The sequence below is a fragment of the Bos taurus genome, chromosome 1, assembly GCF_002263795.3.
Source record: "Bos taurus isolate L1 Dominette 01449 registration number 42190680 breed Hereford chromosome 1, ARS-UCD2.0, whole genome shotgun sequence".
NCBI classification, from domain to species: domain Eukaryota; kingdom Metazoa; phylum Chordata; class Mammalia; order Artiodactyla; family Bovidae; genus Bos; species Bos taurus.
The window spans coordinates 71,398,171-71,414,995 of NC_037328.1; the positions used below are offsets into that span (position 1 = coordinate 71,398,171).

At 42.6% G+C, this 16,825-nt stretch overlaps 3 protein-coding genes across 5 annotated transcripts in view; 2 read left to right on the forward strand and 1 right to left on the reverse strand.

Moving 5' to 3' along the window:
* SENP5 (SUMO specific peptidase 5) overlaps positions 1 to 5,323 on the forward strand; it is a 47,668-nt gene extending 42,345 nt beyond the window's left edge. For all 3 annotated transcript variants that reach the window (XM_059888058.1, XM_002684824.6, XM_015472042.3), the window contains 2 exons: positions 1,020 to 1,070; positions 1,951 to 5,323. In XM_059888058.1, the coding sequence (XP_059744041.1) occupies positions 1,020 to 1,070; positions 1,951 to 2,061 (162 nt within the window). In that variant the 3' untranslated portion in view covers positions 2,062 to 5,323. The remainder of the gene's footprint in view (positions 1 to 1,019; positions 1,071 to 1,950) is intronic.
* A 1,276-nt stretch (positions 5,324 to 6,599) lies between these two features.
* NCBP2 (nuclear cap binding protein subunit 2) lies at positions 6,600 to 12,418 on the reverse strand. The gene is given in 4 exon segments (NM_001034396.2): positions 6,600 to 7,182; positions 7,728 to 7,866; positions 10,071 to 10,252; positions 12,285 to 12,418. Coding segments are annotated over 4 exon segments (471 nt in total). The 5' UTR covers positions 12,363 to 12,418; the 3' UTR covers positions 6,600 to 7,110.
* A 131-nt stretch (positions 12,419 to 12,549) lies between these two features.
* On the forward strand, positions 12,550 to 13,195 carry NCBP2AS2 (NCBP2 antisense 2 (head to head)). The gene has a single exon (XM_002684852.6). The coding sequence runs from the start codon at positions 12,593 to 12,595 to the stop codon at positions 12,890 to 12,892; it is 300 nt and encodes a 99-aa protein (XP_002684898.1). The 5' UTR covers positions 12,550 to 12,592; the 3' UTR covers positions 12,893 to 13,195.
* Positions 13,196 to 16,825: the final 3,630 nt, after the last annotated feature.

Genomic DNA, 16,825 nt, shown 5'->3' on the forward strand with positions numbered 1-16,825 from the left:
GGCTGCTTTCCAGGCATTTGGGGAAGACAAGTGGCTTGAGAGCTTCAGTTCTGAACAGTCTAGAAGCAGCACTATGTTTAGCCGTAGACAGTAAAGCTGTGTATGGGGCAGAGTAAGCAGGCCTACCCTCTTAACTCTGTCACAGATACCAGGGTCTTGCATTTTATGGGGCACTGCTTTGTTTTCCCGGTGTTTTTATATGTATGATCTCATTTGATCCTTATAATCTGAGGTAGGCAAGTCACTTAGGAGTAAGAAGCATCTCTGACCTTCCCCAAAGTTCATCAAAACCATTGACCATTAGGTCCTTGAACTCAGGTCTATTTGGATCAATGACACAATGTGAAAGAAGCAGAGTCTTGAAATAAACCTTTAACTCAAACCAAAGGGACAAGGTTTATGCATTTATCCTTGAACTAAATGCTAACTTTTAAACTTACGTTTTGTGTTTTAAATACCCTAGTTTATTAGTTGAAAGCAGAATTGCTCTTGTGAATATTCTGAACTTACCCAACAGTATATCCAGGTGTTCCCCTAAATTTAATCAGGATCTTTCAACACTTCCAGGCAGAATATAGTAACCAGTTCTTTGGAAAACATTCTGTTTACCTTTAGGGGTCTTTAAAAGAATAGGACAGAGTTGTGAAATACGAGATGAAGAGTGAAGACTGCCAAACAGCGTTTAGTACTAAGTATTCAGGGTCCAGGTCTGCGTTCTCTGAGTCATGATTCCATTTTGATTCCATAGTCAGTGAACTGATAGCAAAAATGATTATCCATGGAAGTTTTAAAATAGGATTTTTGACTTCCCATTTCTCATGTTTAGGCAAACATGTTTCTCATGTTTAAGTTACTGATTGATAGCTCTTTTCATGCGACCAGGTGCCTCCATAAACTCAAAACACTTTGTAAAGCAGAGGTATATACCAGCTGTCTTGGACACAAGTTTCCTGCAGCTTTTCTTATCTGACAGAGAACACTTGATTTTGTTTTAATAATTGTTTTGTTTTTCCCCTTAGTGTATTCCACAACAGAAAAACGATAGTGACTGTGGAGTATTTGTGCTCCAGGTAAAGAATTTTTTTTTTTTTTTTGTATTTACAATTTATAAACTTGTTGGGTTTAGAGAAGAGAAGGGGGATCCCTCTGATGTGTGCATGGTACTACATACAGGTAACAGAACACTCCTCCCAAACCTATGTCACTGAAAAGCAGTAGTTCTTGCATTTTCATATATTATCATTAGGAAGAACCACCTTCTAAGGCTGAGGATAAATGGTATCACCCGTGTATTATCAGAGGTTATTGGCAAGCCACATTGGAGACTGACCTGAATTGGTCCTGTCATACACTCTTGGCATTTGTAGAATTAACTATATTTTTTTAACCACTGGCAAGTAGTCTTTTACCACAGAGTAAAAACGAACTAGATTTTAAATAAGGGCCACATTCAGACACTGTGCTTTCTCATGCTGCAGGTTCCCTTAGGTTTCAAAGAGCTATTGAAAAAGTTATTATATTTATGAAGGAAATCATAGTTTATAATCCATGATTTACAGATTTCCAAAGATCTTGGAAGATGGGCTCACTCATATGACTCATGAATGTCTGAGAACTCAGGTTCTCACTTAAAGGCCATATTAGGTTTGACTGCATTCTCAGCATTCTCACCTTGAGAATGGAGCCCCTTTGGCAGTTTTGCTTTTCACAGTATTGAGTGGGGAGGGAGGGAGTATTCCAAGCCATATACTTACCTGAAAATCTGACTGTAATTTGGAGGTAACTTTTTTTTTTGGAGGTAAATGTTTTAAAACAGTATGTTTTACAAGTCTAAACCAACTTTAACATTTGCCTTAGACCCTATTCTGTTAAGTCTGCATCTGGTAAAATGATGTGTTGGGCTAGTACTTAACTCCACATGCCACTTAAGTGTTTTTGGGACCTTTCCAGTACTGCAAGTGCCTCGCCTTAGAGCAGCCTTTCCAGTTTTCCCAAGAAGACATGCCCCGAGTGCGGAAGAGGATTTACAAGGAGCTGTGTGAGTGCCGGCTCATGGACTGAATCAGCAGGGACTCTGGGAAGTCTGACCAAGTTGGAGCAGGTGGTTTGTTACTTGAATCTCCACTTATTTGAATTTTTACAGGTATTTCCGATCAGTGGTGTTGGGCCACTATTGTTACCTCAAGTTTATTTTCTGCCCTTAACTCATTTCTCTAGTGACCATGTACTATTTTTTTAATGTTCAGTTTGGTTTCATTTTTAATTTTATGGATTCTGTGTGTGTCCCCCCCCATATTTAATATTTATTATCCAAACGCATGCATATAGACAGAGCATGCAGTGCAGAGTATTAAAAAAAAAAAAAGCCTAGTAGATTTGGTGCAGCTTTTGAAACTTAGTTAGACGTGAACTGAATACAGGTTTAAATTTTAATTCCAGAACCTAAAAATGCAGGATGTTTTTGATAGAACATAACTCTGAGAGTAGTAGATGTTCCCTGGGGCATAAAGGGTAGCTAGGAGGGGTTTTGACAGTCAGTCCTCTATTTTTACCAGCAGCACCTTTCACTGACTTCTCTCTTCAGTGAGTCCCATTCCTTTTAAAGGATGAAAAGGAAGTGGCCATAAACTGACTGGTATGTTCTGTTTATGGTGGCACACTTGTAAGCACAGTGCCTGCCTTGTGAAGAGTTAAGATATGAGACAACGAAAGTGACCTTGAGGGTCCAATTATCTTCACAAATGAGATTTCAGCCTTGGCTTTAAGATTTATAATAAATGCTTTAATCTTATAAAAAGCTTTTGCTGGAACATTGAACTCCTTGGATTCTTCTGGTTTTGACCCATTAAAAAATCAGTATCTGTCAAACTAGTGGTCAAACAAATGAGAATCCAGCCCAAGAGTAATTTACAAGTTGTCACTTCCCCTGTATTGTTTCCCACTTGGAAGAAATTAAGATCTGCCAAATACCTATTTCAAGGGTATTTAAAATCTAAACATTCAAAACCAAAGACTAATTTTAGGTCTTTTGGACGTGGGTGGGGAAGAGAGAACAGAAAAGGTAATAAGGGAGACTTGATACTGAGGGGGTTACAGCAAAAGTTATGAGTGTTTCCCCTCATTTCTCTAATGATCTCAGCAACATGCAGGGCTTATCTGCCTCTGCTTGACCATCCCTGAGACTCCAGCACAGGAGTCCTTTTTTTTTTTGCTTCCATGAACCTCCTCTTCTGGGGGAAAGCAGAAGTGGCCCTGTCCTTAGCCTTTGCTGCATTAGGATTAAAGCAGTGGATCTTGCATCTTTAACAGAGTTTTGTGATAACTGGAAAGGAAAGGAGGAACAAGCAAATGGCAAAGGTACTTGGGTTAATGCCTCGTTAGGTGTGCGGGTAGGGCTGACTGCCAGCAGTTGAGGTGGAGTCAGAACATGTTTACGTGCAGGGTCCCTACCCCAGACATTCCAAGCACCAACACCAGTGTTTACATTATCAACAGGCCAGCACTTTCCTACTCCCTCAGACTCAAAACTCCTTAGTATAAAACCAGGTCAGTATTTCTCCTTGTGCTTCACATCATTAGGAAGACTGAGATTAGAGGCACGTTGTGCTGCTACAGGTAGGGCTGCATCCACATTGGAAAGGTGACAAAATGGGTTGGGTGTTTTCTTGAGGTTTTCAGGCATAATTATGCAAACGAGATTTTTCCAATCTGTATCCCAGACGTTTGCCTTTTTTTTTTTTTGGTAATTAGTAAGTAGGCTGTTAAAAATGTCTTACACTTTAGAGCGCCATAGTTCATATTTCATTGACAGAACCAGGCATGCAAGAGAGTTGTGTTCTGGCAAAAAATCTTCATGCCCCAAGCTTGAGTTGTCATTTCTTTCAGTCTAGAAATGGTCATTCTCTTAGCAGTGAGGCAGAGAGAACCTACAGTGAAGTGTCCCAAGTCACGGGTCTGTTTCATGTCCAGCTTAATAGAGCACCTTGAGCTACACTGTCCAGCATGCTTTAGCTTAAATGTCAGATATTTTAAGTCTGGTTAAATGTTTCTGTTATTCATAAGAAGCTTGTTTCAGTACACACAGTTGCTTCCCTCCTGCCTTTCCTACCCGTCTTGTGATTAGGTATAAACTTCTATTTAGCCCAAGTCCTCCATTAGGATGGCCTTTTTCCCTGATGTTTGCAGTAATGGTTTCCTTGCAACAGAAGTTTCTGAAATATAGTCTGGGCTGTTGGTAGAAGAGACAGGCATTGTTTTGTTTTACTCTCATTAGCTTGGCACTGAATTGTCTAGGTGCCCACAAGGTGGGCAGACCTTATGCTTTGGGGGTTGAGGGCAGGCCTTACACAAACTAAAAGCTGCTTATGATGTGCCTTCAACAAGCTGCTCAGTCCTCTCCATCAGCAAACTTACCAGTCTGTAGTTGCTTTTATCCTTTTGTAAAATCTATAGCAATGAATGTAGATTTAGTTCAACTTTTAGTTCTCTCAAACTAAATGGCTCAGACGGTAAAGCGTCTGTCTGCAATGCAGGAGACCCGGGTTTGATCCCTGGGTTAGGAAGATCCCCTGGAGAAGGAAACGTCAGCCCACTCCAGTACTCTTGCCCGGAAAATCCCATGGCCGGAGAAGCCTGGTCGGCTACTGTCCATGGGGTCGCAGAGTCGGACACAACTGAGCGTCTTCACTTTCACTTTTAGTTCTCTCAATCATAGAGAACCAATCTTCTCTTAAGAAAGGGAGAAGCAGCAGCTGCTTGCTGCCAGCAGTCCCCAAATCTTTTTTGGGGCTTTGCATTTTATTTTCTACATATCATTGAATATAATTAACACTGGTCACCTTGAATTCAGAGTTGGAACAAAGGAACAGACCTGAGACATCGCCAGCAGTAGCCTAAGTAGAGCTGCCCCCTTTCTCTGCAGTTGTGGTTTACTACTTCCTGGGTTAGAAGGAATAACTGCGAGCTCTGCATGGATCAGACCCTTCAGGCAAGAACCAGTGTGTTAATAGTGTGAATTAGATATACTGACTACCTGCTCTGCTTAATTGTTATGAAACTGAACTAATAAGCAGTTATAAAGCACATACTTTGTTATGTGCTAGGCTCTGCCTCCTGGCCTGTAGATAATTTAAGAAGACCTAGGGAATACCATCAGACATGCTAATTGTATTTGGGTGTTAACAAAAGCAGATCTAGACAAGCTGTCCACTTAAATGGTACCTTTTGGTCAGAAAAAATTTATTTAAAGATTGTGATCATGTAAAATTACTCAAACCTTCTAGCAAACATATTTTTTGAAAAATAAACTAAATGCCTTTATAAATGTGTGTTCTCTTGTGTTGGATAACATGTACTGTTTGGTGAGTAGTAATTTTTCCCAGTGGCATTCCAGTCATGACAAGGCTTATCTGCATAGGCTCTAAGCGGCTCACTGTCCAGTAGCAGCACTTTCTACAGTAATGGGAATATTCTGTATTTGCATCCACCACAAGACAGCCATTACCACAGGTAGGTATTGAGCATCTGAAATGGTAATGTGACTGAGGAACAGTTTTAATTAGCTGCATGTAGCGAGACACTACCATATTAGTAACTCTCAAATCTAAATGGACAGGCAAATTCTGCACACTATTCAGATTCTTCCCCAAAATGTATTAATATTCCAGGGTAAGAGTGTTTCAGTGTCTCTTGGTGAGGAAAAACACAGTAAGTTGGTCCAATTTTATTGAAATCTGTTACAGAAGACAATTCAAATATGAAATACTGTCTGTGGTTTTAAGGCCTATAGAAATCTGAATCATGTTTTACTGCAAAATAATACAAAATACATTCATTCAAACTACTGTAAAAAAGTGTATGTCCTCATTAAATTACTTGCACATGTTTTCCTAAGTACTTACAACTAATTTAGAGGTATCCAAATAGCCAACTTAAATTTGAGAAAACACACTTGCTGTAACATGAAAGCTGTTCACATTGCTGTAACATGAAAGCTGTTCACATTGAGATACTCCAGCCCCAACTTCACAAACTCCTGGAAATTAGGAGATACTTTGTTGCTAGATGAAAAAAAATCTCACTTAGGTCAGGGAGAATTGTACTAGACTAGCAGTTTAAAATGAGCAAGAATTCTTGTAACATTAGAGAAATCATCTCTTGCCTTACAAATGCAAAATAAATCCTCTAGACTCCCTTCTGGAAGTTGTAGAGACCATCAGCTGACTGTCCAGCCTCTGAAACAGCACAATTAGAGAAAAACAAGACAGACTTCAATATTAGAACTGGCCAAAACATTTCCCGAGGGAAGCATTTCTGATTTTGTTAAGCCATTCTCTCAACCACCACAAAACACTCCATTCCCAAGATCAGTCTGAAAATGAAAAAAACAGATCTGAAGGCACTCACACCTCACATTTTGAAAAATGTGTTTAGTAAATAAATACTCTTCAATACCTGTCCCTTATTTCCTGATATACAAAGCATGTAAAGCAGGTGGTGTTCCCTGGGACTGTCCAAAGCTTGCTTTTATACCAACTCTTTAGGAATTTCCATTAAGTTGTGCCTTTACAGATTAAAAATCAACACAGAAAAAAAATTCAGTTATCAAGCATCTGTTCCCCTAATTTAGAGCAAAGCTACATAACATAGCAAAAGTCCACTTATTAAACTTTATCTTGTGAAAACTTAAAATTTTAAAAATAGTAATTCCAGGTCCCAAGGTAGACCATGAACCTACTTAGATGCAAACATGGTAAACACTTAAAAATTTTTTCCTGTCTTCTAAAAGAAGTGTGTTTTTGGCTGACAGGTCAACATTATACATCAAGTCTGTTGCTAAGGAAACAATTTTTGACCTAGTAATAGAAATCATTTTGGTAATCTGACACAAAACCAAGACTTAATTCTACAGAATTAAAGGCATTCTTTTGGATTCTGTTCTTTAATAATTTTTAAGAGGAAAACCATGACAAGGCTTCCAGCTCAGTAGAGACATTGATTAAAGCTTGGTTTAAAAAAAAAAAACTAAAGGCAGGTTTGCAGACCTTGGGTAACACCTGTCAAATTCAACAGGCCAAAGGAGCAGACTTTCACGATGGGGCTCTCAACCACTCACTGGTTTTGGGCCAGTTTTCCATAGCCACCTCTTCCAGCATCATAGTCCTGACGGTATTCATCTCGTACCTTAATTGAAAAGAACATGTTACAGTACAGAGAAGATGAGTGTAACAAACATGCCTTCCAAAATATGTCAGACAAATAACTAAGCCTTTTCAGATGTCATAATGTAAACATTATAAGTGTAACATGATTTTGAGCAATTGATGATAAAGTTCAACTGCCCTGCAAAATTATTTTAATACTGCTTTTTTTTTAAAAACCAAACATCAGGCTTACACTCAGCATTCAAAGATAGCACATTCCAAAGAATATTTAAACTATATTGAAATAAAAATGGAAAAGTTGTTTTAGTACATTCTGCTTTGCTCAACATTCCTGTAGAATATTCAGCCCCTTGCAGAAGTCCAGTAATGGTTGCTTGTGAAGACATACTATTTAATGGTATTTAAAAATATTAATAATTTATCAACCCCAATGGGTGGATTCACTTCAAGCCAAGGTTAGAGGCACAGTTATTTTGAAAAGAGCAAATACAAATTGACAAAACACTTATCATTTAGGACTGGCATCCCAGGCCGAGGCTGAGCACAGAAAACCTTCCTGCGTACCTGGCCCCCAGAACGCCCACGGCCATACTGCCTGCCCTCCTTGAAGCCTGCATCCCAGTCTGTACGAATGATCCGGTCATCCAGACGAGTTCCATTTATATACCGCATGGCGTTTTCTGCATCTGCTCTTGAATAGTATCTTAATTATGATTATTAAGGAATTAGCATTTCTCCAGACATTTTTGTAAATAGAGGAAGAAATATCTAAATGAAGCTGAGTTAAAGAGTACAAAAACTAATCCAACCAGATGGAGATCAAAGACATAATTTGGCTTGTATAGGCCTGTTGAGGTTGGTCCAGAAGCAGTCAAAAATGGTATCTTATCCTCAGCTACACTGATGGTTTTTTGGATAATCCTGTTAAATACACAATTCCACTGTCTCCATATTTTGGTTTGCAAAATACAGATATGTTCTGTGCAGGTTTAAACCACAAACTGTTATCCAAGGAAATGACAGCATCATTCGGTTCCCTGAATATGAGGCTGTACATTCAAGAACAACCTTAAAAAGAGGTCACTGCATAAGACCTGCCATCACATTTCATTAGAAGGGAACACTCAAAAAGTACCACTCAGGTCGGTAGTTCTAAACCAGATCTACTAAATCTATCTTTGGGATGCTATTAAAAAATACATGTAAGTATATGATTATAACTGGGTCTAGGAAATACTTATCTGGACCTTTCCCCTTGTCTTTAATTACACGGGTAGGGAAACACTTGCTGAAATTCCAGTGTCTACACAATGCCTAGCACACATGGGGATTGAGTAATTCTTTGTTGAATGAAATGAATGCTAAAGGGCAAACAGGGTCGGGCGGGGGGATACTGACAATGAAAGGTATCCTTTCTTTTGGGTATTTGTCATCTTGATTATTGATCTTTGACTTTCAAGGCAAATGCAAAAACACTCCAATTCTTAAACACTGATTAGTATCTAATAGTTCCTTTGTCTTTTTTGTCCCCTGTGAATTATTTTACACTCCTGGCACCAGAGGTGAAAGCAAAACCTGGGCGCTCGTCCCCTGTGTCTGAAGGAGTAAAAGAAGCTTGCAGAGCCCGAAATCAGACACCAGAGTCAGAAGTGGGGAATAGGTTCAAACGTGGGGCTTCTGATTCAACCTGATAGGGAGTACATTTTGTCTTCTTTCCTTCTCAGGGCCTCCATTAGACAACAGGAAAGAAACATATACCCAAGGAGGAGAAGAGGCCATCAGCAGATTAGAGATGCAAAAGCTAAAGATTAATAATGGGTGAAACAAAGTCACAGTAGGAAATACTCCTGAAGGGCTTAAAGGAGACAGTAAACCCAGGAACTTCTTAATTCCAAGTTGATTAAGTAGTAAGGCTGCAAATAGGGTTTAATTAAAGGTCTCTATGTGGGAAGAAGACCTATTAGCAAGAACACATTTAATTCCAGGCAAATAAAAAAGATAGGGTTGTGAACTAACTAACTGAAGGAACTATGGCATTGTCTTTAACATCAGCAAGCTAAAATCTTTCTTCATTCTAGCATTTAAGAAACCCACACGTCCCAAAGGCAAGGCAGCAACTTAAGAAGCTCTGCCTAGATCCACAGTCAGCCTTTTCCCCAAGACACCAAGGGATCATCAGAAATTTAAGGAAATTTTACAGGATAAATACAACGGAAAGAAACAATTCAAGGTACAGAAAATTCAAATGACATGGTGGACTAGGTCTGGAAAATTTCTCAAAATGACCAAAAAAAGAAAATAGCACTTAAAAAACAAAATATGAAAGGGTAAATCCAGGTGGTCAAATTTATGGAGCGCTTCCAGGGAGAGAATGGTCACAAGTAAGTTCGGTTACGACGTACCGCGTCAAGCTATATGCATCTACATGATACTATGTAGCTGTTACAAAAAGAGGTAACCTACACGTGCTAACATGGAACAATCTCTAAAATACGTGAAAAAAAGTGCACACAATATGCTACCACACATACATGGAATTACTTCTGGAAAGACACCAATGAGATTGATAACTAACGTCTCTGAACTTAGAATGATAATGGGGCTTTTATTTTTCAGTACACTCTTTGGACTTTCTGAAATACCATACGCATATACATTTTCAAAGATTTACTTAACCAACTATGAAAAAAGAATGGATTTCAGAACAGAATGTATATGTTACTAGCTGTCCCAGTGTAAACAGTATAGACATATTGGACAGAAAGCAGGAGAAGATGAAGGAAGATGAACACCTAAGTGCAGGGATGCTAATCAACAAGTGTCCTCACTCATCTTTCAAAACAGGCTATCAGCCGCTCTCGGCCCCACCTTCGGGCAACAGCTACACGAGACACACAGGAAGGATACTCCACAAAGCAGAACCCACATGCTGTCTTCTTCATTTTATCCAGGCCCATGATGATTTTCTTTATGTCACCACTTTTGCTGAAGAGCTCATAGATTTGTTCTTCTGTTGTATAAAAGGAAAGATTTCCAACATACAATGTACAGCTTTTCTTCAGTAATTTTTCCTGTTCTTCATTGTCACCCTAGAATTTCCGAGATGGGGAGCAAAGTGGAGGGAAAAAAAAGGCACAAAACAATATGAAGGGTATGCTCCAAGTTATATTTTTTAGTGAATTTAACATGGATACCATACAGAAGCAACAGGTAATATGTCTACCTCTAGGGAGAATCAAGGGACTGCAAGTCAGGTTTCTATGTATGGTCTCATTTAATTTATCATCATCAATCTACCTGAGGGAAGATAGTTAAGTAACTTGTCAAAGATCACACAACTAATCAGTAGTTCCAGTTGGTACCCAAGCCCAGTCTTATCCCTAATCCCCTATTTCCTTAAAAAGTTCACAAGACAAGAGTCATTCTACAATAAAAATAGGTTTTTCAGGACTTTGGAATGAGACACTAAAGTTTATTACTGCAGACTTGTTACTGACTTGTTAAAATTATGGTCAAGAAGCATTTTCCTTTTTTTCTCACATGTTTAAGTCATGTCCCAACAAACAGCTTACAGTTTAAGACAACTAGTGTTAGAACTTATTTAAGGTATGACATAATGTAGATACCATTCAGGAAATACTGCAGAAATTCTATAAGACAGTATCTTACAGTAGTCTAAATAAAGCTGCAGATAGACAGTAAAAGTTTAATCCTTTCACTGTTGTAATCTTGCAGGATGCTTGAAATTCAACATGGCTACGATGTGGAACTTTCTGAAGTAATGAGCAATAGACGTGTAAAATAATGTCTGTGCATGTTTTTATTCATTCAATCATGTCCAACTCTTTTCAACTCCATGGACTGCAGCTAACCAGGCTCCTCTGTCCATGGGATTTTCCAGAGGAGAATACTGGAGTGGGCTGCCATACCCTCCTCCAGCATATCTTCCCAACCCAGGGATTAAACCCTGGTCTCCTGTGTTGCAGAGAGATTCTTTACCAGCTGAGCTACCAGAGAAGCCCATAATCATGTCTGGTATATAGTAAACATTTAAAAAACTAAATGTTGAATAAACCTAAGATCTTTCTCAATTTTGCCTCAAATTTGTTTTCCTACCCTACAAACGCATTTTAGACTTTCTCCACACCTACCCTCTTCTATACCTGATCCCTCCTTTCTCAATCTTCTGAATCTTCAACAGCCCCTCCCTTTCTTGTGCTGGATTAAGATCTGATCTGATTGTAAATCCCTGCATTTACAGTTCCTCCCTTTACAACCCCATAATCTCTAGAGGATTACGAACTCTTAGGATGTGGAAAACTGTCTTCCCTCTCTACGGTTTAGCAGATGCTTCCACAACAGCACTCAATACAAATTTACTAAATAACCAATGGTTAACGAGTGTCACCTTCACTCCATCCCTGTCTTTGCTGATATTGAAGAACCCACCTTGAATATCTGCAGCCTCGGCCATTTCATACAATCTGCTATGACATGGGCCAAAAGAAAATTTCCCTCTTTGGAAACCCAGCAGTTCTCCGATTTTGACATCCAGACCCTTAACATGTTAGGTTCCCCTCCTCACATCAAGGGCTCCCTAAAGGTGGAGGCAGGGCTCAACTTTGTCTGCCACAAGGTACAAATCTTTTGTAGGGCCGTTGTACTAGCCTATGAAAAAGGGAAATGCCAAACGCAGTTTGGTAGATGTAATTTAAAAACAAAAGTCCCGGTATCTGGATCAGGATGGCGCTTCCCCATACTGCACGTATCAAAAAGACACCCTTTTTTGATAATTGCAGCCAAATCACAAAGTCACTTTCCCGCGACACCGTTCGTGAAAACCCAAGCCACCACTACTACTGCCGCCCATCTGCAATGGCTAGGAAACAGAGAGCAGCTGCTAGGGAATGCGAAAGCCGGCCTCAAATTCCCTTCCTACGAGAGAAGGGGATTTGATGATACCCAAACGCCCTTTCAGCATCCATTCCCCAACAGGCACCGAGGCTTCCCTTCGCATTTCGGGATACCAGAGAATGAGCGACAACACAATGAGACAAGAGCAAACCGAGGCTCAGCGTTCTAGCCCGAGGCTCCCCTTTCTCGCGACCCGGCTTCCCTCACCCGGAAGTGCTGGTCCCGGTACTGGCTCAGCTCGACGTAGGAGTCGCTGCGCAGCGCCTTCAGGAGGCCACCCGACATAGTGCAGAGAGGTGGCAGAGGACACCGCCACTCAACAGTGTAACGAGGTAGCCCCAGCAGTGGCGGAACCGGAAACGCGCAGATACGGCTGCGGAAAGTCGAAATCCCGTGCTCCAATCCCAGGGCGGCAGTGTCGTCACCGGGCGGCGCCGGCGCAGACACGGCCCGTAGTCAGGTGTCGCCGATCAGAAGCGAGAGCGGCGTGCTTTGGGTTCCGGGTCGCTCCGAGGATGGTTCTGCGGCGGCTGCTGGCCACCCTCCTGCACAGCTCGCAGCTGGTGGAGCGTCTCTCAGAGTCTCGGCCCATCCGGCGTGCGGCACAGCTCACCGCCTTTGCGCTGCTGCAGGCCCAGCTACGCGGCCAGGACGCGGCCCGGCGCCTGCGAGCCATCGCGGCTGGGCCCGCTGGCTCCCTGGGCCGCCGCGCTGCTCGTTTCAGAGACACCTTCACTCAGGAGCTACGCCGGGGCCTCCGGGAACGCCCGCGGCCACCACCAGGTAGCCAGAAAGGCCCGGGACCAAACCCCTAAACCCAGGCTGGGCCAGGGACACCCCCAGGGAAGCCGTGATCGGACAGGACACAGCCAAGGAAGAAACTCCCCGAAGCCTGACAGAAAAAGATAGGCTCGGCCCTGATTCACCGCGAGCAGAGAGCCATGGACCTGAGTACAACCGGAGAGAGGTTTAACCTCAGCAAATGGGACTAAAACTAATGATCGATGCTGCTGCCGCTGCATTGATGTAGCAGGTCGCTACTTCCAGGGGAGATCCTGGATGGAAAGACAATCCTGCAACTGCCAAAAGTCCTCTGATTAAATGTGTGAGCTGAGTAATGGTTATTGTTACAGGACAAGGTTCTTTTGCCCCGTGCGCAGCAAGCCAAATGCGGAGATGCAAAGGTTTCCAGCGAAGAGGATTTACTGGCAAGGCAGCCAGGGGTGGAGAACTAGTCTCAGATCTGGTCTTCTTCAAGGCAAAGCGGTTGGGGTATTTATGGGATAAAGCATCAGCAAGGCGGCGGGAGGTGTGGGGGAAAATGCTTGGAGAAAGGTGTGGTAATTGTAGTTCTGCAGACGTGTAACTATGCCACATGCATCTGCAGCTTGAAAAATGGAGGTTCTTAGCACCATCTGAGGGTGGAGTTTTCTGCTCTCTGATGTCAAAAGGTCAGGAGCATGCCCAGTTGGACGGTTGGTGGTCCTATCCAGTCTTAACCAACTCACCTTGAACTAGACACAGCTGACTCCAAGAACCTGGAAAACAACTCACCATCAAACATAACTAGGCTTGGTGCTGCTTCCAGACTGAGGGAGTCATAAGATGACCTTGACTAGTGAAGGCAGATGAGATGGATCCACCCATGCCTTCAGTATGAACCTGGGGCTTATCTGGGAAGGTGGATTAAGATTCCTGGGACTGTAGGAATTATACAGTCCTACAGTATAATAATAATGAATATTATTATACAGTATAATACTAGTTAACACATACTGAATATTCCCTCTGTTCCGGGCACTTCCTTAATACACTGTTATCTCACTCCTTACAACCACTTTCACATGAGGAAGTGTAACGCTATTTCTTAACTTTCATTTTCTGCTGCCGCCACCACCATCACCACTGGGTATCAAGACAACTGTCTACCATGGAACAAGCCACCTGAATTCCTTGTCCCTATTTTAGAGGGTCTGGGATACACTGTAAAGACTATGCTGCAGCTAACAGACCCACAATTAGGCAATCCATGTATGCACTGATCGTCTCTAATCAGGCTACAGAGTTAATCATGCAATCTAGAAAGCTCAAAGCAGGAGAAACAATTTATATTCTGACTGTGGGAGTCACAGAGGGAGCTGGATAGCCTGGAGACCTACCCTGGAGATGCGGCAGCAAGAGCAGCTTGTCCTCCACTTTGCTGGTGGTCAAAGATCTGACTTGACATTCTACCCTCTAGCCTTCCCATCAGAGGTGCTTCTGGTCAATCCTCTCTGAGGCCAATGTCCCACTCTCCTAAGGATAAAGTTTTAGTTTGGCACCCTGCCCTCCTGTCCTCCATCTCCCAGACCAGAGGCAACTCACTGAATTCTCCTTTGAGTTTGACAGTAAGGAGCCCAAGGAGCTTGTTCATTCTGCCTTGATCGCTGCCTCATTGGTCTCAGTCCCACTCGTTTGTCTCTGGATCTGGATATCAGAGCAGCACAATGTTAGCAGTCCCCAACCCAACCGCTTACCTTCAACATAAGCAGCCTTCAAGCACACTCACAGTTGGGTCTTTTTCTAGACTGGCAGAAACAAAAAGGGAAACTGCAGGAAGCAGTGAAGCTTTTAGCAAGCTGGCCATTTGTTAAGGAAGGAAAGCAAAAGAACGAAGGCAGATGTTTTATATTTTGTGGTAGTGTGTGGGAACTAAATTCCCTCCATTTGTAGAAGGAGTCTGAGAGCAGAGCAAGAAAATGGTCCTTTCTTCTCCAGCTAGAGGTGACTCGGATGCCTCCTGGCTTTGGAAGCCTCCAGTGTAACCTGGCTTGTCATCCCGCCACTTACCCTACTGCTAAAGAAACAGACCAAATTCATCCTACCACCCCCAGTGGCAACAATCTCCCAACATGCCTTTCAAGCGCTGCTAAACAGAATGTGAAGCCAGGAAGCAACTCACTCCACTATCCTGCAGGGCAATTTCAAATCACCCCTTAATGCCACACAAATCTAGATACCAACACTTTACAAACAAATCGTTAGCACTCAGGCCACTACAATCTACATGGACTGCTACACCAACAGCTCCTCTAGGGAATTCTGAGTTTGTGAACCTACCTGGCGAAGGAGAGAAACAAGTCCCAAGAATCCCAGAGGAATCTGGGACCTTAGAATCTGAGTTATCTCCAGGCAGCACTTGGTTTTTATCTGTTAGGCAAAAAAAACTCTCTGGCTGCAAAGTAAGTAAGTGCTTACAGGTGCCCAAGATGATGCTAAGCACTACAGGTAGGAAAAAAAAAAAAAAACCAAAGTTAGTAACAAACCACAAGAACATGAAACTATCATGAACAGGTCCTATAATTTTAAAGAGGGAACTATTGGGTAGTGTGCTGCAGTTAGCTTAGGCTGGCTCAGGAGAGGCATCCTTGGCATCTCCCAAGTTCAGTAACATCATTTTAGTAGTTTGAAATCAGCCATGGTGAGAGTATAAACAACACACAAGTTGTCAAACACCAGAAATAAGGGCTATTTTGCCCCTAGAGAATGGGTTGCTAAACATTTACCAGCATGCCACTGATTCCTCTCTGTCGGGGCTGGAGTCCTGAGGCAAATGTGGCATGGGGACCCCAGCAGCAGCTTGTGGGAAGTGGAGCTTCAAGATGACCCAGGGCTCTCGCTGGTGGAAGGTGCTCTCCAGCCCACTGCTCACAGAGGCCTGGGTACCTCTGGTTCTCCAGAGATGGCAGGGTTGTGAAGAGGGAGAATGAGGACAGGCTGAGCGCCACAGCTCCTCACAATCCCAGTGGACTGGGCAGTGGTGCCCTGTGTTGCAGGGAGCAGCATGCCCAGGTGTGATGGCTTCCACCAACACAGCAGGTATGGGTTTGGCATGGGGTTTGCTCTTGAGCCTGTGAAGGGGCTTCAGACAGAGGCTTTGAACATGGAGAGTGATCAGACCACATTTAAGGTTTTGTGCCCAAGTGCCACCAGAATCCAGCCTTGTGTCTCCATTCCCCTGGGGCTGAACATCTGGGAAAACATCTGGGCTGTCTGACCCCTGACGAGTGAGATGCAGGGACTTCCCTAGTGGTGCAGTGTTTAAGAATCTGCTTTGCAGTGTAGGGGACACAGGTTCAATCCTTGGTCATGGAACTAAGATCCCATATGCCTCAAAACAACTAAGCCCACATACCGCAACTACCAAGCCCATGCTCTGGAGCCCGTGAGCCACAACTAGAGTCCGTGCACTGCCACGAAGTTCCCACATGACGTGACAAAGATCCTGCATGCCACAGCTAAAACCCAGCACAGTCAAATAAATATTAGTGAGATGCAGAAATTTTCCACCTCTCTCAGGGACAGGAGTAGGAGAGTGGATAAAAGAAAAATTGCAGAACTACTTGTTTTGGTAATAACCAAGCATTGAGACAGATACCAAAGTGCCATTAAATACACCACACCCACTTCTATGCTTACAGAGTTTTGGGAAGGAACTTGTACTGTAGACCCAGGAACAACACAGTGTTAGCTTGCAGACACCTCAGAGACCATTGTGCAGGCTGGAAAACAGGCTGGGTTAGGGGAAGGGGCTTTCTTAGAGCATGTAGCCAATGTGTAGAAGACTGGGGACTCGAACTAGGCTTCCTGAATCTGAGCTACCTTCTTTTGAATATCAATACACTGCCTCCTTCCAGGTATCTAGGAGGCCAAAGGGTTGTCATGACAGCAAGAGGTAAGGCATCCTGGAAGCTTTCGGAGAAGTCATT

What these genes read in the sequence shown, in the direction of transcription:
- NCBP2AS2 (XM_002684852.6), top strand. Translation starts at nt 12,593, where the DNA reads ATGGTTCTGCGGCGGCTGCTGGCCACCCTCCTGCACAGCTCGCAGCTG.